Source organism: Podarcis bocagei (genome assembly GCF_964188305.1).
Source record: "Podarcis bocagei genome assembly, chromosome: 1".
Classification (NCBI taxonomy): Eukaryota; Metazoa; Chordata; class Lepidosauria; order Squamata; family Lacertidae; genus Podarcis; species Podarcis bocagei.
The window spans coordinates 40,219,156-40,245,268 of NC_138125.1; the positions used below are offsets into that span (position 1 = coordinate 40,219,156).

The 26,113-nt window shown below is 42.6% G+C and overlaps 1 protein-coding gene and 1 long non-coding RNA gene across 2 annotated transcripts in view; one reads left to right on the forward strand and one right to left on the reverse strand.

Moving 5' to 3' along the window:
* Positions 1 to 591: 591 nt before the first annotated feature.
* The window catches only part of LOC308596420, a 47,901-nt gene continuing 22,379 nt past the window's right edge, over positions 592 to 26,113 (forward strand). Inside the window, exon 1 of the long non-coding RNA XR_014012525.1 lies at positions 592 to 816. This is a non-coding gene — a long non-coding RNA (uncharacterized lncRNA). The remainder of the gene's footprint in view (positions 817 to 26,113) is intronic.
* AQR (aquarius intron-binding spliceosomal factor) overlaps positions 15,572 to 26,113 on the reverse strand; it is a 58,910-nt gene continuing 48,368 nt past the window's right edge. The window contains exons 29-35 of the mRNA XM_081207852.1: positions 24,240 to 24,427; positions 23,066 to 23,237; positions 22,415 to 22,585; positions 20,813 to 20,898; positions 19,933 to 20,107; positions 19,147 to 19,260; positions 15,572 to 16,036 (exon numbers count right to left, since the gene is read on the reverse strand). Of these exons, the coding sequence (XP_081063978.1) occupies positions 15,770 to 16,036; positions 19,147 to 19,260; positions 19,933 to 20,107; positions 20,813 to 20,898; positions 22,415 to 22,585; positions 23,066 to 23,237; positions 24,240 to 24,427 (1,173 nt within the window). The 3' untranslated portion in view covers positions 15,572 to 15,769. The remainder of the gene's footprint in view (positions 16,037 to 19,146; positions 19,261 to 19,932; positions 20,108 to 20,812; positions 20,899 to 22,414; positions 22,586 to 23,065; positions 23,238 to 24,239; positions 24,428 to 26,113) is intronic.

Genomic DNA, 26,113 nt, shown 5'->3' on the forward strand with positions numbered 1-26,113 from the left:
CACTGTTGTGCTATGGTGCTAATACTATAGAAGGCAACTCCACTGAAACAAATTTGGCTTCCTCCAAAGAAGATTCAGGATTGGGGTGTTATACATTATGAAACACAGTATGAATTCCTTGTTTCATTTTTTTGAAACCCACTTCATTCTCCGATTCCTAGTGTTTCTATGCTGCTGCTGCAAATGATGATGATATTAGTATCAAAGAACAGAGAGGGGAAAATAATTTGAAATCTAAAATAATACTTCTATTGCAATAGGGGAGAGAGAACTCTGCCACCTAAAACATTTTTTCTGTTTGAAAAATTGCCGTTTAACATTCACTGTCCCCCTCTTTGAACAGCCCTCAGCAGCTGAAAGTTAAAAACTGCTTTACTCTATGCTTATTTGCAGTATCTTTCCAGGAAGTTGTTAAACTGCCAGAGGTCACCTACACTGGGAAGAAAGTCAAGAGAGAGTCCAACCATACCGACAACAGATTTGTCAGCAGTCAGGGCAAGCTCAAACTTGCAGCTTCACTATCCTTCTATTACAGAATAGCATAAGAAGGTTGCAGAACTGCACATTTCAGTCAGAAAATGCACTCACACCTTGGCAGTAACATTCCAGTTTAGTGTTTTAAACCTGCTCTCATTCTACCACAGAGAAGCTGGAATGAAAAGGCACTGTAGAATGATATTCTAGTGCTCTCTCTTTAAAGATCCTAGAACGCAGCTTGTGTTTGTCAGCATGGCTGAGTTCCAGGAAGGTTTTGCTGCAATGTCATTGACAAAGTCTTGACTCCAGAAGTTCTTTATAAAGGCATGCAAGTGAAAGGTAGGGAAATATTTTCCAAAGCACTCCTAAAAAGGATTGTGTGAATAGAGAATAGAATAGAAAGGCAATTTGCACCCTCACATCTGGCAGTGTGTTCATATATCCTCAATTTGTGCCTCAGTAGGGACCCCAAATTAATCCATTTCTTCTAATTAACTCTTTTACCACACCTGTTTTTTTATGAGATGCTTCCACCAAATTCAGTCTCAGAAATTTACAGACTCAGGTCCGCCACTCATTACATATCCTATGTCAGGTGCATATTGGGAATGGCAAAGACCAAGACTTTGAACATAAGAAGTGCCTGACTCCGTTTTGCTCCTGGACAGTGGCGTAGCGTGGGTTGTCAGCACCCGGGGCAAGGCAAGTAATTTGCGCCCCCTAACCCGTGGATTTTAGCACCCGAGTGCGAGCGCGCCCCCCCATGTTGCACCCGGTGCGGCCGGCACCCTTGGCACCCCCCACGCTACGCCACTGTTCCAACGTTCAGCTTCACTGGATGCCCACGAGTTATATTGTACTGAGAGAGGGATAAAAACTTTCCTCTCTGTCCACTCTCTCCTTGCCATGCCTTAGTTTTGCAGGCTTCTCTCCTGTCGCCTCTTGCTTGCCTTTTCTCTAAACTAAAAACAAACCCAATGCTGCCGCCTTTCCTCAGGGCACCGGCTCCATCCCCTTGCTTAGATTCCCTCTACCAAAGCTGAAAGCAGCCTGAAGTTTCTCCTCCTGATCGTGAATGGGAAACAGCTGGCGAAGCCGGCGGCCTGCCAGGGAAGGGATCTCTTCCTAACCTGCTCCACGGAGCCCGTTCCTTGCAAGCGCTCCGTGTCCCTCGGATGGCGAGCGCCTTTGGAAACGCGGAGCAGGCGCTTGCCGGCGAGCAGCCCCCCCACCCCTTCCCAAGCTAATCCTTTTAAAACCGAAAGCCCCTTAACCCGCTGGCGAGAGGCTTAGCCGGGCCTCGCCCGCCCACCGGCTTCCTCTCGGAGGTTTTTGGGGAGCGCAGGGCGCGGCGAGGCCCGGCGGCGCGTCGGGGTGCGGAGGCTGCCCGTGCTGGCCAGGCGTCGGTGGCGGCGTCGGCGCTGCTGCAGCGGCTGCTCCTCCTGCAAGCAGTGAGTGGAGCGCAGCCGCAGCGGCGGGGGGGGGGGCGCGCGCTAGGGCGCAAGGCTGGCGGTGGCTGCGGGGAGCCCGGCAGAGGAAGGAACTTGTCCCTTCCCTCTGGACTCGCGCCCCCCCCAGATGTTGCGCCCGGTGCGGCCGGCACCCTTGGCACCCCCCACGCTACGCCACTGATCCTGGATGAAATAATATCTCCTAAATCTAAACTGGGAGGGTGAGTTTGTGTAAAGCAGCTCCAGAATATAAACAGAGTTCAAAGCAAAATACAATTAATAAGAAAATTTCCCCAGATTATCACACCCACTAGAATTCCCAGGTGCTCCTTATTCTAGTGAGCACATCACAATTCATTTGAATATCAAAGGGGTTCCAAATTCCAAATCTCATAGTACTTTAACCATAATATGTAGACATGGCAATGATAATGTCCTGTTTTAAATGTGGGTGGCTTGTCTACATCTTCTGTGCTTCCTGTGGAGGCATATACTATCTGTCACCCCATACTATCTGAATTAGGAAGAAGATGAGGTGCTAGACTTGTGCCTGGGGCTAGAAATGGACTGGCTGTGTGTTTCAAGTTCCTAAGTTTGCTATGTGATGAGGCAGCCTGTTCTGTATGGGACTGCACTTAACTGGAAAGACCCCATGTGGCCTTAGTAGAGTGCCTACTTTCCAGCTATGACTGGTTCACCACGGTGTTGCCTCCTGTTCAGAACTGTCTTGGACACTTACCCCATGCTTTGTTAACCCCTGGATTAGACTATTTAGAGCTGCAGAATATGGAAGCCAGGATAATGTCTGATATTGAGGGAGGACCCCACGGGCCACAAAAATTGATAGTATATCGCTTTAAGAAAATGCTATATCGATTTATGAAAAAGCTATGAAACTGTTAAGAATGCTAAAGCTTTGAAACTGCTGAGAATGCAAAAGGCCTTTCCCATGGGAAGAGAAGAAGCTAACATTTTTATCACAGAACACACGCAGCTAAACGCACAGGTTTAGAAAGCACAATCAGCTCTGTGTAACACAATGTATTCCTGTATGAAGGCCATAACAGACACGGTGGGAATCAAAGCCTAGTCAGCAGAAATGGCCAGTGCTTATTGCGCAAGCATACTAACCTGAAATGTATCCAACAATTAGGATGGGGTAATGTGAAATACTTCTATGATTGGATGAAATTAAAGGGCTTTGTGTAGAAACTTATAAATAACCCCCCTAGACCGCTAGCTGGGGGATTACAGTTCTTGCGGAATGATCTGACTGTAACCTATTGCTTCCTAAGTAATAAAATATTCTCTAGACTCTATCTTCTCCCAGCTCCTGAGTCTCGTTGGCCAAAGACTTAGGAGTTTTTATAGGGTTTGACCTCTTGCTACAATATGACTGCAAGTACTCTTACTGCACTTATTCTGAAATTTCTACCCAAATTGTTAGTGTATAAAGCCCTAAGTGTCTCTAATATCTGGAGGAGTGTTGCTGCTTTCCATAGGCATCAGTTCATGTACAGTAGTACCTCGGGTTACATACGCTTCAGGTTACATACGCTTCAGGTTACAGACTCTGCTAACCCAGAAATAGTGCTTCAGGTTAAGAACTTTGCTTCAGGATGAGAACAGAAATCGTGCTCCGGCGGTGCAGCGACAGCAGGAGGCCCCATTAGCTAAAGTGGTGCTTCAGGTTAAGAACAGTTTCAGGTTAAGAACGGACCTCCAGAACGAATTAAGTACTTAGCCAGAGGTACCACTGTACTGAGATCTGCAGATGATGCCTTACTGTTAGCATTATCACCTTCAGAGGTCCGGGGAATGGTGGCTTTTGACACGGCCATCACTTCTGTGGCTCCAAAACTGTGCAACTCCATCCCCAGAGAGGTGCACCAACCACAACACTTTACATAGAATCATAGAATCATAGAATCATAGAATCATAGAGTTGGAAGAGACCACAAGGGCCATCGAGTCCAACCCCCTGCCAAGCAGGAAACACCATCAGAGCACTCCTGACATATGGTTGTCAAGCCTCTGCTTAAAGACCTCCAAAGTAGGAGACTCCACCACACTCCTTGGCAGCAAATTCCACTGTCGAACAGCTCTTACTGTCAGGAAGTTCTTCCTAATGTTTAGGTGGAATCTTCTTTCTTGTAGTTTGGATCCATTGCTCCGTGTCCGCTTCTCTGGAGCAGCAGAAAACAACCTTTCTCCCTCCTCTATGTGACATCCTTTTATATATTTGAACATGGCTATCATATCACCCCTTAACCTCCTCTTCTCCAGGCTAAACATGCCCAGCTCCCTTAGCCGTTCCTCATAAGGCATTGTTTCCAGGCCTTTGACCATTTTGGTTGCCCTCCTCTGGACACGTTCCAGTTTGTCAGTGTCCTTCTTGAATTGTGGTGCCCAGAACTGGACACAGTACTCCAGGTGTGGTCTGACCAGAGCAGAATACAGTGGCACTATTACTTCCCTTGATCTAGATGCTATACTCCTATTGATGCAGCCCAGAATTGCATTGGCTTTTTTAGCTGCCGCGTCACACTGTTGGCTCATGTCAAGTTTGTGGTCAACCAAGACTCCTAGATCCTTTTCACATGTACTGCTCTCAAGCCAGGTGTCACCCATCTTGTATTTGTGCCTCTCATTTTTTTTGCCCAAGTGCAATACTTTACATTTCTCCCTGTTAAAATTCATTTTGTTTGTTTTTGCCCAGTTCTCTAATCTGTCAAGGTCGTTTTGAAGTGTGATCCTGTCCTCTGGGGTGTTAGCCACCCCTCCCAGTTTGGTGTCATCTGCAAATTTGATCAGGATGCCCTTGAGTCCATCATCCAAGTCGTTGATAAAGATGTTAAATAAGACCGGGCCCAAGACAGAACCCTGTGGCACCCCACTAGTCACTCTTCTCCAGGATGAAGAGGAACCATTGATGAGCACCCTTTGGGTTCGGTCAGTCAGCCAGTTACAAATCCACTGAGTGGTAGCAGAGTCAAGACCGCATTTTACCAGCTTCTTTACAAGAATATCATGGGGCACCTTGTCAAATGCCTTACTGAAATCAAGGTAGGCTATATCCACTGAGTTCCCTTCATCTACCAGGCTTGTAATTCTGTCGAAAAATGAGATCAGGTTAGTCTGACATGACTTATTTTTCAGAAATCCATGCTGACTATTGGTGATCACAGCATTCCTTTCTAGGTGCTCACAGACTGTTTGCTTAATGATCTGCTCCAGAATCTTCCCTGCTATTGATGTCAGACTGACTGGGCGGTAATTATTTGGGTCCTCTCTTTTCCCCTTTTTGAAAATAGGGACAACATTTGCCCTCCTCCAGTCTGCCGGGACTTCGCCTGTTCTCCAGGATTTCTCGAAGATGACTGCCAGTGGTTCTGAGATCACATCTGCCAGTTCTTTTAATACTCTTGGATGCAGTTCATCTGGCCCTGGAGACTTGAATACATCTAAACTAGCCAAATATTCTTGTACTGTCTCCTTAGTTATTCTGGGCTGTGTTTCCTTTGCTGAATCATTTGCTCCAAATTCTTCAGGTCGGGCATTGTTTTCTTTATCGGAGAAGACTGAGGCAAAGAAGGCATTGAGGAGTTCAGCCCTTTCTGTGTCCCCTGTTTGCATTTCACCATCTTCTCCTCTGAGTGACCCCACTGTTTCTTTGTTCTTCCTTTTGCTACGAACATACCCATAAAAGCCTTTTTTGTTGCTTTTAACCTCTCTAGCAAGCCTGAGTTCATTCTGTGCTTTAGCTTTTCTGACTTTGTGTCTACACGTGCTGGCTATTTGTTTGAATTCCTCTTTGGTGGTTTCCCCCCTTTTCCATTTTTTGTACACATCCTTTTTTAATCTTAATTCAGTTAAAAGTTCTTTAGATAGCCACCCTGGCTTCTTTAGGCACCTTCCATGTTTCCGTCTCATTGGTATTGCCTGACGTTGTGCTTTTACTATCTCCCTCTTAACAAACTCCCAGCCATCATGAACTCCCTTTCCTTTTAGTATTGCTGTCCATGGGATCTCACCCAGCACTTCCCTAAGTTTTATGAAGTCGGCTTTCTTAAAGTCAAGAAATTGAGTCCTAGTATGCTTGGCTGCTCCTTTCCGCTGTATAGTAAACTTCAGAAGAGCATGATCACTCGCGCCTAATGATCCTTCCACTTCTACCCCACTAACCAGGTCATCAACATTGGTTAGGACCAGATCTAAAATGGCTGTTCCTCTTGTTGCTTCTCCCACTTTCTGGACAATGAAGTTGTCTGCAAGGCCAGTGAGGAATCTGTTTGACCTTATGCTCTTGGCTGAGTTTGACGTCCAACAAATATCCGGGTAATTGAAGTCCCCCATTACTACTATCTCCCTTCCTTTTGCATGCTTGGCCATCTGTTCCAGGAAGGCATCATCTATGTCCTCCGTTTGGCTTGGGGATCTATAGTAAACTCCCACAATGAGGTCTCTGTTATTCTTCTCTCCCTTAATTTTGACCCAAATGCTCTCACATTGGCTTTGAGGTTCTAAATCTTGGATCTCTTCACAGGTATACACATCCCTGACATATAATGCCACTCCTCCTCCTTTCTTGTCTGGTCTGTTTCTCTGAAATAGATTGTATCCCCCCATTATTACATTCCAATCGTGGGACTTATCCCACCAGGTTTCAGTGATGCCTATTATGTCATATTTAGTTTGCTGTACCAAGAGCTCAAGCTCATCTTGTTTATTTCCCATGCTTTGCGCATTAGTGTACAGACATTGAAGTCCATTAATCATTCCCCCGTGTCTCTTATTTAAGGATTTTTTCCTCCCACCACTAGGTCTGCGTGCTGTTTGCTCCATTTGGTCTATGACATTTGGATGATCATCTTCATTAATTGATAGACTCCTACCTTCAGGAGCACTGTCTCCCTCCCCCACATTAGTCAGTTTAAAGCCCTCCTGATGAGATTTCTGAGATTTTTGGCAAAAACATTCCTCCCAACCGTTGTGAGGTGCAGCCCATCACTTGCCAGAAGTCCATCTTCAAGAAACTGCAGTCCGTGATCTAAGAATCCAAACCGTTCCTGTTTACACCATTTGCGAAGCCAGCTGTTCACTTCCACTATTTTCCCCTCTCTCCCTGGGCCACGTCGTTCAACTGGGAGGACAGACGAGATGACAATTTGTGCATTTAGTTGCTTCAATTTCCTGCCGAGAGCCTCGTAGTCTCTTTTGATCTTCTGGAGGCTATTGCTTGCAGTGTCATTGGTTCCCACATGAACCAAGAGGAAGGGGTATTTGTCAGTGGGTTTTATGATTCCTTGCAGTCGTTCAGTTACATCTTGGATCTTAGCCCCGGGGAGACAGCACACTTCCCGAGACATCTTGTCAGGCCCACAGATCACTGCTTCTGTTCCCCTCAGTAGGGAATCCCCTATCACCACTACACGCCTCCTCTTGGGTTTGGTCGGGGTTCTTCCGTGAGCTGTCCGTTCCAAGGTCGCCTGCACATTCCCTGAGGACTGACTTTGCTGCTCGTCTTCATATACCTGATCGACTGTAATGAGGGAGAGATCCTCAAATGGAGTCTGCTCTTCGTCTTCCATGCTAGGGGAGAGGACCTCAAAGCGATTGTGTATTTCTAAACAATCAGAGTGAACCCTGGGCCTCCTACTTCTTTGAGTCACGTTTCTCCATATATCTGGCTCCTGTGTTGATGAACTAGCCTCCTTCTCAGGGGAGTCCCCTGTCTCCTCCTTGGTGGGGACGGTGTGCTCTGTTGCTTCCAAGAAGAGCTCCAGCTCTCTAATTCTTTGGAGCGTAGCTACACGTTCCTCCAGTTGCTGGACTTTGTCTTTTAAAAGGGCAATCAACATGCAATTGCTGCAGGTGAAGCTGCCTGCAACCTTTGGCAAGATGGCAAACATTGCGCAGGAATCGCAGGCGACTGCAGCTGTTCCCTCCCCTTCCATCCTGAGATCGTGTTGTTGGGGGTGGCTACAGAGGTCCTCCATCATAAAAAGCTTGAAGACAGGACAAATAACTTCGCCCACAAAAAAAAAACCTAGGTCTTCCCCAACAAACGTTTGAGACTAGCTCCCCTAAATCTAAAAGATGGATATAACTGCGCGCGCCGCTAGGCGCGCGCCGCTGCCCTACAAACTCTGATAAGCTCCTCCCACAGCTAATCCCCTGCCTCAACAGAAACCCTGCCCCCTCTGACCTTTACACATGGAAAACAGCTAATCAGCCACAAGAAACACACACACACAAGAAAACCCTTTTTGCTCCTCCTTCAACTGCTGCCCTACAAACTCTGATAAGCTCCTCCCACAGCTAATCCCCTGCCTCAACAGAAACCCTGCCCCCTCTGACCTTTACACAGGGAAAACAGCTAATCAGCCACAAGAAACACACACACACAAGAAAACCCTTTTTGCTCCTTCTTCAACTGCTGCCCTACAAACTCTGATAAGCTCCTCCCACAGCTAATCCCCTGCCTCAACAGAAACCCTGCCCCCTCTGACCTTTACACAGGGAAAACAGCTAATCAGCCACAAGAAACACACACACACAAGAAAACCCTTTTTGCTCCTTCTTCAACTGCTGCCCTACAAACTCTGATAAGCTCCTCCCACAGCTAATCCCCTGCCTCAACAGAAACCCTGCCCCCTCTGACCTTTACACATGGAAAACAGCTAATCAGCCACAAGAAACACACACACACAAGAAAACCCTTTTTGCTCCTCCTTCAACTGCTGCCCTACAAACTCTGATAAGCTCCTCCCACAGCTAATCCCCTGCCTCAACAGAAACCCTGCCCCCTCTGACCTTTACACAGGGAAAACAGCTAATCAGCCACAAGAAACACACACACACAAGAAAACCCTTTTTGCTCCTTCTTCAACTGCTGCCCTACAAACTCTGATAAGCTCCTCCCACAGCTAATCCCCTGCCTCAACAGAAACCCTGCCCCCTCTGACCTTTACACAGGGAAAACAGCTAATCAGCCACAAGAAACACACACACACAAGAAAACCCTTTTTGCTCCTTCTTCAACTGCTGCCCTACAAACTCTGATAAGCTCCTCCCACAGCTAATCCCCTGCCTCAACAGAAACCCTGCCCCCTCTGACCTTTACACAGGGAAAACAGCTAATCAGCCACAAGAAACACACACACACAAGAAAACCCTTTTTGCTCCTTCTTCCATTAGCTACTTAAGTTGCACCTGTTTACCCTGGCCTTTGGAAGTGAAGCAAGAATGTTGTAGTTGTCCTCCCAGTAAATGTATTATTAGCTGTATGTGTGTTATGCTTTTATCATTTTGGGGTTTTTTTGATGATTCATTATTTTGTGATTGTATTTTAGTTTATCTAACCTATACTGGTACCTGAGAGCGAAGGGTGGGTAAGAAATAGCGGAAATTGAATAAATACACAAATAAATAAAATACATGTAGAAACAGGAAATTCAATAGATGCTCCCTCGGCCTATAGAGCGAGATGAGCGCCAAAGTCATCCGCGACTGAACCTAATGGTCAGGGGTACCTTTACCTTTAAACTCTTAAAAGAAGCTATATGCCTTATCAGATTCTAAGTGATGGATTAAATGAAGATTTGCTGCTTTACATCTCAATAAGACTTTACTACAGTTCTGTATTCACAAAATGCTTAAAAACTGGTATATTAGTGGACTACAAGTTATGTTAAATGTGTAATTTGGTAATATGTGATTTATTTACTTTTGGAAACTTCTTAGCCACCTTTCAAAGCACAAAAAATTCCAAAGCGGTGTAAAAATATGAAATAATGTCATTTTAAGGTACTAAAATAGAAAGATCTGTATAACCATTTGATCTCAAGCCAGCAATCCCATTATAAAATACAAAACCCTAACTCACAGCCATTAAAAACAACATACATTAACAGAACCATTAACTCCTAATTAAAAGCAAATTGCAATAACTGTTTTTTAGGACCAACCTGAAAGGAAACAGGCAGGAAGCCAATTGTACCAAAGAGGAGGCTTGAGGGAGGCAATTACAGAAATGCAAAGGAACAGGGGGTGGATCTTGAAGGTGTCATTGGTTAGCTATTTGAAGGGAGCACAAAATTGAATTTCTCATTCTCTTAGAAGCGAAAGGATTCAATGGGTCATCTAAAAGCATGCTGGCTGGGCCTGATGTCATGCCAACCTCATCATCTCCCTCCCCGATAAATAGCCTGTTGCGCCATTGGAACAACATACAGGTGTTAAGGTAACAACTGGATATATTCCAAACTGTGTGTGCAAGAGGCTTCAGCATCAACTCCAGCAAAAATGCCACCTTCTTTAAAACATGTAGGCATACGCAATGGGGGCGGGAAGATAAGCACATTTGCATGCCCATAGGAAGCCACCCACTGTTCCTTGGGTTTTCTTACTAATAAGTCTACATCAGCAAACTTACTCGCTTCATCTAAAAAATTATAGTAACATTCTTTATAGTAAGGCTGGGAGAGAGATGAGTCAGAAGGAGCAGCTGTTGTCAACGCCTCCTTTTATTGCATAGTTTAGGCTGACAGGATGCCAGTGGGTGAATGTTGTATGAGTAGGGAGTAATTTAGGACAAATGGCTCACCAATGAAATTTGACCTGCATTTATAATTGAGACAAGATGAAGGCATAGTATACACATTACTAAAAATATTAAAAGATAAGGTGGAAATACAACAGGGAAGACCAGAATCTCCCCCAAATTAATCTGTTTAGGTCCATTAGTATCTATAACTGAATGAATATAGTTCAGTGAGTAGTTATCAAGGATGAATATTATAGTTAGGAGTCCCACAAAAAAGGAAAAAGATAGCAACAGCAGAGATTATTGTCAACCTGGCTGCACTTTTTCAGGTTATAATGCAACATGGCAGCAGTTAAAAGGGCAAGTGCTCCCACTGTGACAATTTGGCTTCTCTTTAAAGGGTCACGGGAGAGTGAACAGTCATTAAACCATTTTTACAATCCCTTGATTTTCAGCCATCTGTAAGTTACACAGGCTGCAACAGGACCAAAAGGCGAAGGCTGCTGCTCTAGCTGAAGGTTGTGTGGAATTCAGTTAAACTTTCTGCCATTAGAATGAGGAAAACTATGGGGGGAATTAAAGATAGAGACATACATCATATTGACAGGAATTAATTTTGGCAAAACATGGCTAACAGGCAAAACAATTACCATCTATCCCATGCATGCATAGCACTTAACAGATTTTTTTCCATGCAAATTCAATTATTAGTCATGCTAATGCCTACCTGCTAATTACATTCCCAGATAAAAACTGCTTGTGGCACTCTAGAAATACCCATTAAGAATACCTGTCCGGTGCTAATATGTGGTGCACATAAGGATGCATACCCATCTATCTACTTTATATTTTAGAAAATGGTCTGTCTGCCTTCTGTGTGTGTGGACCCCGCTCAAGATAGCATTGCCAAACTCAGCATGAGGGTTTGTGAGGTTGGGGCAGCAGCCTTCATCAATGTTTGGACACTAGCCACCATTTTGTATCAAGAAGGCAATCTAAAAAAATCATTTTGGTGTGACTTTGCCCCTTTTGGGGCATAGGTTTGGTCACCTCTCCAGATATCACTGTCAAACTCAGCATGATGGTTCCTCAGGTTGGAGTGGCAGACCTTGTTGCCATTCGGAAGCCAGGTGCCAGTTTGAATGAAGATGGTGGACCGAAGTTTGACTTTGGTGTGACTTCACCTGGGTTTTGGAGTGAAGAGTCCAAACTCAAAAATTACACCATCCATTTAAAAATCACAAAACTTTATTGGTGTCTACAAATTCCCAGACAGCACCGGGCACTCTCCACTGGTATTATATATGCCATATATGTGAAAAGAACACACACCATTGATGTTCTATCTTGAAAAGGGACAGTGGAGAAGTTATTCTTCCCCAGCCTTGGGTCCTCCACATGTTGGACTACAACTTCCAGAATCCTTGACCATTGCCCATGCTGGCTGGGATGATGGAGGCTGTTGTTCACATATTTTTATTATTAAAATAGATAAGTAAAATATATAGCATGATAGTCAACATTAGGCCTACTCAGAGTAGGCCCATTAAAGTTAATGAACACGACTAATTTAGGTTCATTAATTTCAGCAGGTCTCTTCTGAGTAGGAGCTAGTTAAATACAACCCGCAATACCCAAGCATGTTCAGAACTGGAGTAAAGGGAGCTCAAAAAGCTAATTACATACGTCAGCACTATTTTTTTTAAAAAAAAAATATTAAAAATTTTCTTGTTTTACAGAAGTAAGTGTAATGTCTCTCATATTTTTTCCATGTAACATTTTTACAAATCCGTTTCATTTGTTGAGACATTAGGGGGAGGGGAAAAAAAAGAAGGGGTGGAGGGAGGGAAGATGGGTGGGGGTGGGGTCGGGTGCCGATGTTTCTATTTTGCTTAATGTATGTAGGGTTTGGTGTCAGCGTTGCTCGTGCTGTTCACTTGTGTTCCTTTGGTGGTGAGAGAGGTTGGGGTTGGCCTTGGGTGTGGTTGTTTGTTAGTGATTGGCTGTGGTGATCTTTGTTTTCGTGTGTGGGTGGGGTGGGTGGGTGTTTTGGATCAGGTTAGCCATATTGATTTGTATGCTGTTGGTGGGTTATTGTCATTGTCTTGTTGGGCTGTGTATGTGATAAAGGGGAGCCATACCGGGGTAAAGGCATCTTCTTCTGTTTGTCCCCGTGTCAGTTTCAGTTTATTGGTTAATTTTTCTAGTAGGGCTGTTTCCCATACTATTTGGTACCATTGGTCCATGCTTACTCCTGACAAGTCTCTCCAGTGTCTGGTTATGGTGTTTCTGGCAGCTGAAAGAAGGTGGGTTATCACTATTGTGGACTAGAGGAACTTCTAGCATTGTGCTGAGAAGTGCATGCTTAAAGGAAGCTTTTCAAGGGATCCAGCAGGGTGCATCACCTCCATGAGGCACAGCCTCAGGGTAGCATTTCTTAAACAGCAGCCATTCACTTACATAGAAGAAAGTAAAGCAGCAGTAAAAGGGATCCCTCTGGGGTGAAAACTACATTTGCTTCTTATCCACCAAGAAGCAAGGATGTGGCCATCTGCACACTGCATAGCTGTCAATGTTCCCCTTTTTTTTAAGGGAAATTCCCTTATTCCGAATAGGATTGTGCACTCTCTTTGGCTCTCTTCCTTGTTCACAATGGAAACTTGGCAAAAAAGAAAATATCACCGATGTAGTGCACCAGTCCTCGGGTAGATTTACTTTATTTAAAATTTCTTAACCTCTCATGCCAACAAGGCAACTTTAGTTAGGATATCTGTTGCTGTTAACACTTCACTTTAAGAAAGTCCCTTTTAAACAGAGTTTGCCCTGCCACCAGAACACTCTTAGAAATGCTAAAAAGGAGCACTCCCTCCTCACAGTCCATTCCTTTCCCTGTACAGTAATTAGTAAACATTCCATGTCCCCAGACTATCAATCTAAAAATAGCTCTCCTGACAACAGAGATGTCAAATTTAAGCAGCAGGATGCTGAAGCGCCTTGCGACGCATAACAGGACTGCTCCAACGCGGCTGCTTGGTAATTCAGGAATTTATAGCTGATAAATGGGCCCTGTCACATTTATCTCCAGTAAAGATTGACGTGCCAAGACTTTTATTATCAGTTTCCCACCTGGATGGTGCATAGTTCCCCGTAATCTGAATACCATGGTTGATAGAACATCAATGACCGGGCCAGTTTTCAATTTTAAGATCCATCTTTGGATATTCTATATAGCAGATGATGTACCTATAAAACACTTAATAAAATTTCCTGTTTCCAAGCAGTGGCTTTGGGCACTTTTCCCATACCCCTCACAAGATATGCCCACTTTACCAGCTTGACAAATGCCAGTGCAGGCACCTTCACACAGCTCAGTCCAAGAGCTGGCCCCCACACTTTAAGAGGTACCAATTGCCAAAGGAATCTGCAAAATATCACCAGTTGCTTATTGCATTCATTTGGGCCATGTACTCTTGTTATTGAGACTCTTATCCCGGCACCAGGTTAAAGTATGAGCAAAAATATCTCAAGTTGCTTCATTAAATACATACAAACTACCAGCAGCTGTTCCTGCCAGTGTTGGGATTTATTAAAAAAAAACAACCAGCAGAAATAAGTTGTTAGATACTAGAATATTTTTAGAAAATAGGTTAGAAAGCAGACGATCCTTAGCTGAGCTGGTCACATGTTGCCTGAAGGCCTTGTACCATTCATCCCTGATTAAACATATGAATGTTAGTTTATGAAACTGTATCACAGTGTCTCTAAGCTGTGCACCATTAGGTCTCTCTCAGTGACAGGTTAAAAAGCTGCAGTTTATTTTTGTGCATGGTGGAACCTATGGAACCACATATTTCCAAAGCAATTTTATTTTCTTCTGGCAAGGCAATTCAATAATGTAAATGAATAAGTGTCTAAATTAGCAAGTGTAGATTCTGTGCAATTTACAATGCAAGGAAGACTGAGAACAAATTGATTCTCATTAGCTGAAGATATCTCTATCCTGTATCTGACGCTGTGAGGGAAAAAAAATATTATGCTTATTTTTGTATGCGGATAAACTGCACCACCAGAGGCAAGGCTAATGGAATATATCTAATATAGCTTGAAGATTGAATGCTATTTTAATGATCTATATATTTTTGTAAAGCAATCCTATTGGCAACTTTACAAGCAAATATACAACATTGGCAGCAAAGAACGTGAAATTCGGATGATAGTTAACTTTGAAACATACTGCTTGTCCAGAGGATTTATAGATGTAAAATGATCTGCCAAGATGATTTCTCTCAGTTGTAAATTTGGAAATTTAAAGAAGGGTGCTCAATCAAAAATGATTCTAGAACACCTACTCTGGTAGAATTTTACTGATCTATTTAACATTTTGCCTGTGAAATCAAAATCAAAGGCATATTTGCTTTTTTCAAATTTATTCTAACGTTACTCCCACTAGCTACAAACCAAAGCGTTGCAAGACACCATGTTGTGAATAGAGTCATGAACCTCACAAGGCAAATGTAATTATTAGATTTTGGGGGGGGGGGGAATTGGTTTAGTTTTCTTTTGATGTAGCAGTACTATCACCAGCTATCTAGAAAATCCAATAAAAAACTGCAAATAGTGTTTGTTTTTTTTTAATAGCTCTGGGTCAATAAAGCATATAACTATGAGCTTATGGCTGGCAAGATGCTGGACTGGATAGGCCAAAAGCCTGACCCAACAGGGTTTATGTTCTTATAACGTCATCCCTCCCTCAAGCTAAAGTAACAATTAATATGTCTTAAATTATAACCAGATCATGTGATAAAACTTCCTGGGGTGTACCACTTCAGATGAAAATACTGTACAGGACATGACTGCAAGCTTTTCCAAATAAAAGACTCCATTGCTAGCAGAAAAATGGGGCAACCCTGAGCTAAGTTGTACAATCTCTGCTGTTCTTTTCCAAAGCATCAAATCAGGATAAGGACCAAATATTGTGGTCTATGCTCACCCCAGCTATCTACAATGCATTTGATTAAATAAAATACTTGACTGGAAATCTCTCCAAATTGAACTTTATAGTATCAAAAAAGGGGAGTTACACAAAGGATTGATAAAAAAAACCCACTTTACTAAATACACAATACAAGTAAAAAAAAACCTCATTTGCTAACGATATGTTAGTCATAAATGATACTTAAAAGTATCATTAATATTTACTCTTGGTTAACAGTTGCTTGTTTTACCGACTAACATGTTTTGTGGATATACATATGATTAGTCATCTCTGTGTGTCTGCTTGAAAAAGAAAAGTTCATTTCTCTGTGCCTTCTTCAGTTTCACTGTCTTCACTATCACTGTCTCTTCCAGGATGCTCAGGCATTTTCCGATGTTCCTCCTCTATTTCTTCTGCTACCTTTTGTTTCTCATTAAAAACTTTCTCTTCTGCTGTTTCCATTGGTGTGGGTTTGACTTCAGTTTCTGTTTCCATTTCAAGATCTTTGCTCTGAACTTCTTCACTTTCCTGAGATTGAAGTGTTTCGATTTCTTCAACAAGTGTTGGAGGAGGCAGCAAGTTTTGCTAGTAAGAAAAATAAACAATTCATTATGAAAATGCCTGCTTTTTGTTTTATGAACAGACCCATATTTGAATGCAATTCAGGACAACCAAGGCATCCTAAATCAGAAGACTTCAATACAATTCAATAATGTGAATACAGGTGTTGCTGCTCAAGAATTCCATGTGTACTGCTTGCTGACTGTAATTACAATTAATCTACTTAATAGCTTACTGTCATTGGTTATAAGATATGTAATAAAATATTCTTTGATGTGAGCTTCTACAAGTGAGAGATGCAATTTTAAAAAGGCTAGCTACAAATGAGGTGATTCACAGAAGTCTTATAAAGGAATCTGATTATTAAAAGAATATTTAAGAATTATTGGAGAACAGATGATGTCCCTGCAGTCTGGAGGTAGGAAAATGTTGTCCACATCTTTAAAAAAAAATGGGGGGACACCTAGGTAACTACTGACTGGTCCTAGAATGGATAATTAAATGGTTGGTTTGTGAGCACTTAGAAAGAAAGGATGCTGTGATTACGAAGACTCAGCATGGGTCTAGGAAGAAGTGACAAGTTGGGTGCTGCAGGGTTCTGTCCTGGGCCTATTGCTGTTCAGCATTTTAATAAATGACTTTGATGAAGAAATCATCGGATTTTCAGATGACACCAAACTGGGATGGGTAGCTAATGCCGCAGTAGACAGAATCGGGATTCAATATTAGTTTAACAGATTTGAGAACTGGGTCAAAACTAACAAAATGAATTTCAATAGGGACAAATGTAACGTTCTACACTTAGGCAGGAAGAACCAGCTGCACAGGATCCATGGGTCTTAGTAGATCACAAGCTTAAGATGTCAATAGTGTTGTGATGCAGCAGCAAAAAAACAAGTGGATGTTATTCTAGGCTATCCAAGTGGATGTTATTCTAGGCTAGGTTATCCAACAGATGTATAGTGTCTTGATTGAGTAATGCTCCTGCTCTATTTTGCCTTGGTCAAACCATGCCCACAGTACTGTGTTACTGGGTACTACAGTGAAGAAGGATATTGACAAGCTGGAACGTGTGCAGAGGAGGGCGACCAATATTATAAACAGTCTGGAAATCAAATCTTATAAGGGAATTGGGTATGTTTAGCCAGGTAAAAAGGAGACTGAGAGGAGATATGACAGCCACGTTCAAATATCTTAAGGGCTGTCACATGGAGGAGGGAGCATGCTTGTTTTCTCATGCTCCAGAGGGTAGGTCCTGAATCAATGGCTTCAATTTACAAGAAAGGAGAGTCTGGCTAAACATTAGGAATAGCTTTCTGACAGTAAGAGCTGTTCGACAGTGGAATGGACTCCCTTGGGAAACCTCCTTACTTGGAGATTTTTTTAGCAGAGTTTGGGTGGCCATCTGTCATGGATGCTTTAGTTGCGATTCCAACATTGCAGTGTGTGGACTACTAGATGACACTTGGAGTACCTTCCAACTCTACAAATCAATGACTCTATGTGGGGGGTGAGAATGGTGTAAAGAATTGTGTTATTTTATTTTACTTATAGTACTTTTGTGAAGAGAATGCATGGCCTGAGAGTTTACATTATCTCCCATTGAGTTAGACTTTCTCCCTGAATTGTGCTTTTGCAGCAGGAATCCCACCACTGTTAGACTCCAGAGATGTTAACCCCCCCCCCCCTTCCATCAGTACACTGACTGGGGGAAAGTCCTGGAGTTCACAGTTCCTGCTGCCTCCTTTCATTGTATGTAGGAAGTTGTATGCTAGCTCTGGAGTTGGCACAACTAATTTCTTCTCATAGTAGTCAAAAGAAAAATGGTGCCACAATGAAACAGCATGGCAGTGGATATGGCACTCATTCTGTAGGCTGATTGCCAGGGTCTTATCCCCTGACCCTGGTATAAATTTGAGTTAGAATTGCTCTGGCCAACTAAGAACAGACATATCCAGTAGAATTCTAGTATTAAAACACTGTTATTGTTGTTTGTCTGGATTGTCATATATGTGTTGCATGTATTTATGAAATAACAATGGAACTTTTTTAAATAAAAAAATCCATTTCCAGCTCTGGAAAGATAGCAGAGAACCCCACCCACCTTCCTCCACATCTCTTCCACTATTCCATTTCATTGTTCCAATGAGCTCTTTCACACTAGCATTTCCGCACACTATTAAACTGAAATTGCATCTGCTATTAACTCATGTTTCTGACAGCCATGTCATGGAGAGGAGAGATTTCAAGAACGATACTCAAACTTTGAAATTACTATATCTGGATCTCTTAATATGTGGCCAAAATGCTATTTTGGGGAGACTAATTATAGGAATTAAGGAAAGCTGAATCTCTCAAATAAGGGATTCCTTTGTCCCTGGAAAAATATATATTTCATGCTGCCGGATACAAAATGAGACTCCTTCTGCGATGCAGCTGGTATCCATGCATGACAACGGTTATTCGATTCTTTTTGTAAGGTAAAAATAACATCTCAGTAGTGCTACAGAGAATACATACCAGAGCATTTGCTGCAAGTCTGCATGAGTTATGGACTTACAAGGTTATCCAGTCATTGCACTATAGCCTGTAAGTGTTCGAACATAAACTGAGCATGCAGACTGTTCTTCAGAGAATGTAGCCAGTGCAACTCCTGTTCATATCAACAAGCCTGTTCTAGCAGAACAGTAGAGCCAATATGCAAAAGGTGTTTTTCATGTCCCAGAATGATCAAGGGCATCAAGTGGTTTATTTTTCTCCCAAGAGAATATTTTAAGACTGCCCCCTACCTCAGAAAACTATCCAGATTTATATCAACATAATCAGCCAGACTTCCAAATGAATGGTTTTTTTTGTTTTGCTAAACACGAGGACATCAAGGCCGTGGTAAGGCCTTATCATCCTGTTTTATAAAAATAGGTTTGAAATTGTTATGCTTCATGAAGACTCAAATTAATGCTGAAGGTATGAAACCAATCGTATGGCAGATTTCAGAAACACTGCTTTTGCAAGTTCAAAGGAAGAGGTCAGACGTTTACTAACTTACATGTTATCAAAAATTTGTTAAGAGTGCTTTCACTCAAAGCAGTCCCAATTTTAAAAAGTACATTTTCTCAACTTTCAGTAATATTTACCTGTCTGTGCTGGCGTGTATTCTGTATCATGTGCATATACATGTTGTACACAAAGTTGGCCATCTGAGGCATATTCTTTATAACATGGACTTGGTGAGATGGGTGTTCTCCATTCTAGAGGAGGGGGAAAAGTACTATTGAGATATTTAAAGCAAAAAAAATTAACATAAGAGCACTTTTGTAGTAAGATAAAATATTCAAAATCCAACCAATGAAAGTTATGCCTTAGGAAGGAAAAGGCGAAGCTCCCTTATACTGAGGGAGACCACTGGTCCATCTAACTCAAGATTGTTTACACTGATCCCTATGAGTTTAGGCAACAGGCATTCCTAGCCCCACCTTACTTAATAAAAATATATATACCACTTAACAGTAAGAAAACCTCTAAGCAGTTCACAATAATATAAAACAAACTATTAAAACTCTTGAAGAAGTTAAGAACAAGTATTCAAACACATTCAAAAGATGAAAAAAGATGAAGATAGCTGAACAATGAAACGTGGTCTGCATGCAAAGCACATGCTCTACCACTGAGCTATACTCCTTTAGTAGCATGCAACCCCCTGTGCTGTTCAGACAACCAGGCTTCCATTTGTGCAATGAAAATTCATCTTTTTCTCCTCCCCCTCCCGCCACCGGTGCATGCTCAAAAATTGCTCCAAAGGATTGGAGATTTTGTGGGAGCAGAAGGAGGGGAAGTCTTGTTGTGCGAGTGCAACTCTGCTTGGATACAACCCACTGTTTCAATCGGATTGTATTTATGTAATTCAAGACAGCTCTCCATACCTGCCGGGCTGCTGGAAAATACTCCGTAGGGATTATATGCAGTTGAAGAGGGCGAGCAGTGAGCTGGCTGAAAGCTGGAGTCAGCTCAAAACAGTTCTGGAATAGTGATACTCGGGCAAAAATATAAAGCCCAAGTCTTGCTCTTGACATAGCAACCACCAAACGCCGAACATCCCTTCAAGAAATAAGAATGAAATTGACACACTGTTAGAATCAACTACAATTGCTACAAATTTTGCAGAGCTCCCTGAATGCTGAGAATTAAAACTAGGATCTCCTGCATGCATGGCTTGTGCTCTACTCCTGAGGTCATGGGGATAATATTTTAAGCACCATTAGGTTGCAGTTTGATGTGACATAGGAAAATCTGCAAAACATTTTATTTCCTCTTCAACTGTTAAAGGTACTTAATGGTCTGCCTCCCCACCACTGCACACTTTCTCCTACGAAGCTCTGGAGATGCCATTGATGACAATGACCTCACCTTTTAGATACAATATCAACAACTCCAATTATTATTTGCGGATCCCTATGCATATTCAAATACCACAGGAATGATAATTTACCGTTATGGGGATTATCGTAATCCACATCTCACTAAGGCATAGGTTGATCAGTCATCCTTGCAAGAGTTAATTCCAGTTGAGGTTTAGCACCAATGATACCCAATTAAATTTATCACAAGATGGTGTGCTTATTAACGAAACTCACAAATGTAGCGGATGCAGTTTGGAGGATTCTACATGCAGGAAAATACATTCTGAATAATGAATGGGTGAGAGATAAGCAAGGCTCTACTGAGCTCTGCCCGAGCCATCTTTATGACTACTACACGACACTACTTGGACTCTGCCCTTTGCAAAAATACGTTATTACTTACCTCAAGTGGCCAACCGCTTTAGTTCGCACAAGTGAAAGGATGATATAATCATTTTGCTGACCTTGAAACCGGTCCACAGTTGTCACCTAGCAGAAACATGGAGAGTGTTAATTCACTGGCATTCCAAAGAACATTTGGAAAATTAACTATGAAGTACAGCTTCATAGGCTAGTGAAAGCAAGCTGGCCTTTTGGTGCTAAGCTGAAAGGCTTCTTTCTGAGAAGATGGTGGAAATTTACTCCATTGCAAACAGGAACGGGGCAACGGGGAAAACACCCGTCTTCGTAATGGAAACTCCCAGACATAATCGGAGAAATCCTGATGACTGTGCATGCACAAACACAGCTTCTGAGTTAGGGATGGAGGAAAATTTTGTTCGTCTGCATTTTTAAGCAATCTGACCTGACTTATACCTCCCAGACTAAGATACAAATTAGAATATAATTATTTCTCACTTTTCTGAATTTTTCCAAAATGTCTATTTTGGGATAGATTCCTCAAGAAATGTGTACACTGGGACAAAATACATATTTAAGTATGTACTTCAATACAAATCTTGTTTATTTATTTTAAAAATCCACATATTAATGAGGAAATGGGATGTGAAAGATTTATGAATAAACAAATGTGCATGTCTGGGAATCAAGGAGGCTGTGGTCCCTGCGGATTATCGAACGCCAACATATTACCAGAAAGCATGCACAGGTGGAGGTCCACAGTATCATACAGTCTCTCAATGGCCTTCCTGGGGATCAGAGGGTTGCCTGAGAACACCGTCACCATTGTTAGATCCAATGTTTCCAAAACTACGCCTGATAAACTGGAGCTTTTAGTTGGTGACATATGCAGTACCTGGTACTGTTTTATTCCTTGAATATATGCACCAAAGGCCATTTATGCAATAAAAATGATGAAATATGCACTAAAACCAGAGATGTGTGCCTTAACTACACTGTTTTCGGAATACAAAGAAAATGCATACTTCGCTTATTTAAAATTTAATGTTTTCATCAAAAAAACATCTGTGCAAAATTTAAGAGGCGCCGTATATCATGTTCTTGCATAGTAATGTGATTCCTGAAATGTAGCTACTAATGGTTACAGTTTTCCTAATCTTAATTGATGTTGCTTATAAATACCGCTATGGGGCAAGCCTTGGCAAAAGCCTATGCAATGTAATTAGCCATTATAACATCTTGTGCTCTATTTCCGGGCTTATTTTTGCTTTTGAACAAGTCTTGAATAATTAAAATATTCTCCTTCGAGATACAAAGCTATGCCTTTTGTGAACTAATGACTCAAAAATCCATTTGCATATAAATCTGACATCTAATTATAATTTGCTAGATTATCTCCTGCAATTCACCAGCTAGGATCTCTGTGCCTAATTTGCTTTTTAGGCTCAACATTAGACAGGAAAAACAACAAATGACATAGTGGCACATACTGACACAGGCAGCAATCAGCTCAACCAGTGAACAAACTTAAAATCCTACTAGTAGGCTTGTTTATAAATATTAGGAAGGAAGGAAGGAAGGAAGGAAGGAAGGAAGGAAGGAAGGAAGGAAGGAAGATGCAAGTGAATAGTATCTGGAACGTTACCTTGTTTGGTCTTCCAATCATCGGGTTATTCCCACAACGCTGATTAATAATATCCCGAATGAGGTGTTTCTGGCCATTATAGGTTGTCAAGATACTTATCTTCTCTGCAGGGTATCCTAGCAGGCACATGTACATGAACAGTGCAACAACATATTCTGCCTCACCAAGATTCTGCAAAGGAGAGGAACTTGTTTTATGCACTTGGTCAGATAATATTCATGCAGCTAGGATAGAGCAAAACCACCACTTGGGAGAACATGACTCCTGCCTATTAAAGACATTTCCTTGCTATGACTTCCTGAGAGCAAAAAAATGAAATTTAAATGCTATTGGCATCTGTACAGCGACAGTTTTTTAAGACGCTATGGTAGTATACAGATGTATATGCACACATATTTACATATACCTCTCAGAAAGGAACATTCCCACTTCCAGCCAAATGGCACGAACTGCAACTGGTCTCCATCACCTGCAACCCATAAGATATATTTTTTCTGTACAATGGGGTGGTAGTGATGGAGGGAAGATTTCTATTTCTCAGTGCTTGCAATTTAACTTAATATTACAAAACTAAAACTTGCATTCTGTTTTCATCGTAAGTACACACCCTGATGTGAGTACCAAAACTATTATGAATTGTTTCCCCCTTACCTGATAAAAGTAAGGATTGGGTTCAGATTCTCCTACGCCATGGAAATCTTCTACATTTATGAGCTGGAAGTCATACAAGAAACCAGCATTTGCTGTTCTGAATTCTGGCAAGAGCTGCACATGTGGCAAGTTACCCAGGTTCTTGTAACGCCAGTTGTAGAGATTGCATAAGCTTTATGGGAAATAGAGTTGAAGACAATTATTGTCAATTTGTCAACATGAGTGAATATATTCCTTTACTATTTCTCCATGTCACCTTCAAAATTAAATTTCATGCATGAAAAGCAAATACATTATTACAAAACATGTTTACTGGACCACAGTGAGGAGCAAGGAAGGAGAACAATTCTGCAAAATGAGAATCACAATAAAAGGAGAACACATTTAGAACAGCCAGACTCCTGTAAGGTCTGAAATATTTAAATTGCTATAGGTAATCGCCTACACTTGGAATTGTACCAATAAGCAGAATGAGATGCAACACAGATTTCAAAGCACTTAAAGGGGTTTGCAGTGAAACAGCTGAAACAAAGGAGGAGACCTTCCTTTAAGCAGCATCTTGCTGCCTGTTTGTGCTTTGAAGTCCCCTGTGCGAGTGCAAGGATTTATGCTTGCTCAACAGAACTTTCACTCTATCCTCCCCCATACCCCCCCCAATTCTGTTCTGGGGGGTTCACACGACCTTCCAAACCAGAAGGTTTCAGGATGAGGAGAGAATGCTCCATTGCACAAGCATGAATCTTTGCAATAATGGGTTGAGTGCACTGGGTACTGATACAAAATTGCTTTCAGGGGGCTTTAAAGAACAGAACTGATAGTCATTAGTCACCTACAAACAATGTTCACTTCAGGTTGTATTTGCTGATACCACTGCATATCACCTGAGTGAGTCACTGAGCACAATTCACAGCATGCTCCTCCTCCATCATTATAGCCTAGAGAAGTAATGCATGATCTGAAAAGGCTTATTTGCCTTCTTCAGTTCATTCAATAACCTTAGCATTACAATCTGAACACTGTAAAAGGTGGAGTGGCTACTGTTATGAAACTGACAAGAGAGAAAAGTCCACCGCTACGAAAAACTTGTTATAGTAATCATTAGGCATACATAGCCTTCAAGACAGGCTTCTTCATACAAGACCTCCTATAATTTTTATTTTTCCTGTTGCCTTACCTTGCTCTTGCTCTTCCTTGAGCGTCCAAGTCCACAGTTGGCACTCCCACACGGACAAAGCGCGTAAAAAGAGACTGCTCCATGTTTGAATATTTTTGAAAAGCCATGTTTTTAATGACTGGTGGCAACTGATGATGGTCCCCAATCATAATCCACCGCTTCAGTCGACTGAATCCATCCTGGGGATTCTATCGAAAACAAGCAAGATTCTAGGGTTGAAATGCTAGAACTATTAGGGACCACTATTTTTGAGCTCTACATTTACTGTACTGTGGTAAACATTACTTTCAAAGCTAGAAAAATGTATAGCTTCATCTTTATTCTGTATTCATAAATGAAGAGGTGCAAAAAAACACCTGTTAGGAAGAATAGATTCTTCTGTACTACAACACTTGTCACTTGCAGTCTTTTCTTCTATGGCCACTGTGTGTTAAGAAGCAAGTAATGTGGTCTTCTTGCAAATCATTCCTTCTTGACATAAATCTTATTTAAATTCAGATGAGCCCAGCTACATCGTTAGGTTCCCGATATTGTTCCTTATTCGTAAGGCTTTCCAACATTCAGAACAAAGGTGCATTGCATCCGCTAGCTCTCGCCCGGCGCAATTATTTAGTATAATTCGGTCTTTAACGTCCCTTGAAGGACAGCCAAATTTAAATAACAATCTGACACACAGCTGTGAGGCATTTGCGAGCTTTTTTGCGGAGAAGGTCCTGTTGCTCCGCCATGACCTCCCTGCCAATTTGGATACAATAAAGGAACTGGAGGCCCCTCGACTGTCCTCGGGTCCAGTATTGGACCACTTTGACCGGATATCTCCAGCCGATGTGGACAGATTCCTCCAAGCTGGAAAGCCCACCACCTGTCCTCTTGACCCGTGCCCGTCATGGCTGATTAGAGCGTGTCCAGACGAGGTGCGGGCCCCCCTGGGGGATATCATCAATTTGTCCCTTGGCACCGGGATATTCCCAGGGGAACTGAAGGAGGCGGTGGTGCGTCCGCTCTTAAAGAAAACATCATTAGATCCCTTAGATCTATCCAATTACCGCCCGGTCTCGAATCTTCCATTCCTGGGTAAGGTGATTGAGAGAGCGGTTGCTGAACAGCTTGGTAGGTTTCTGGATGAAACATCTGCTCTGGATCCATTCCAGTCCGGCTTCCACGCTGGTCATGGGACCGAGACGGCTCTGGTCGCCCTAACAGATGATCTCCGCAGGCAGCTGGATCGAGGCGGGTCGGGGCTGCTGATTCTTCTAGATCTGTCAGCAGCCTTTGACATGGTCGATCACGAACTCCTGGACCACCGCCTTGCCGACGTGGGGATCCAGGGCACAGTCCTTCAATGGCTGTGCTCGTTTCTCTCTGGTCGGGGACAGAGGGTGGCGCTTGGGGGGGAATTGTCATCACGCCACTCCTTGGTGTGTGGAGTGCCTCAGGGTGCAATTCTCTCCCCGATGCTTTTTAACATCTTTATGCGCCCCCTCGCCCAGCTTGTCCGGAGTTTTGGGCTGGGTTGCCATCAGTATGCTGATGACACCCAACTCTATCTGTTGATGGATGGCCATCCTGACTCGGCCCCAGACACACTGACCAGATGTCTGGAAGCTGTGGCTGGATGGTTACGTGGGAGCCGGTTGAAGTTAAATCCTTCGAAGACAGAGGTCCTCTGGCTGGGGCGGGACGATATGGGATCGAGGGGGCAACTCCCATCTCTTGCGGGGGTGCAATTAGTGCCAGCACCGGCCATTAAGAGTTTGGGTGTAATCTTCGATACCTCCCTCTCTATGGAGGCGCAGATTACAGCTATAACAAAGGCGGCATTTTTTCATCTCCGCCAAGCTAAGCAGTTGGCCCCTTATCTCTCTCGTCCTGAC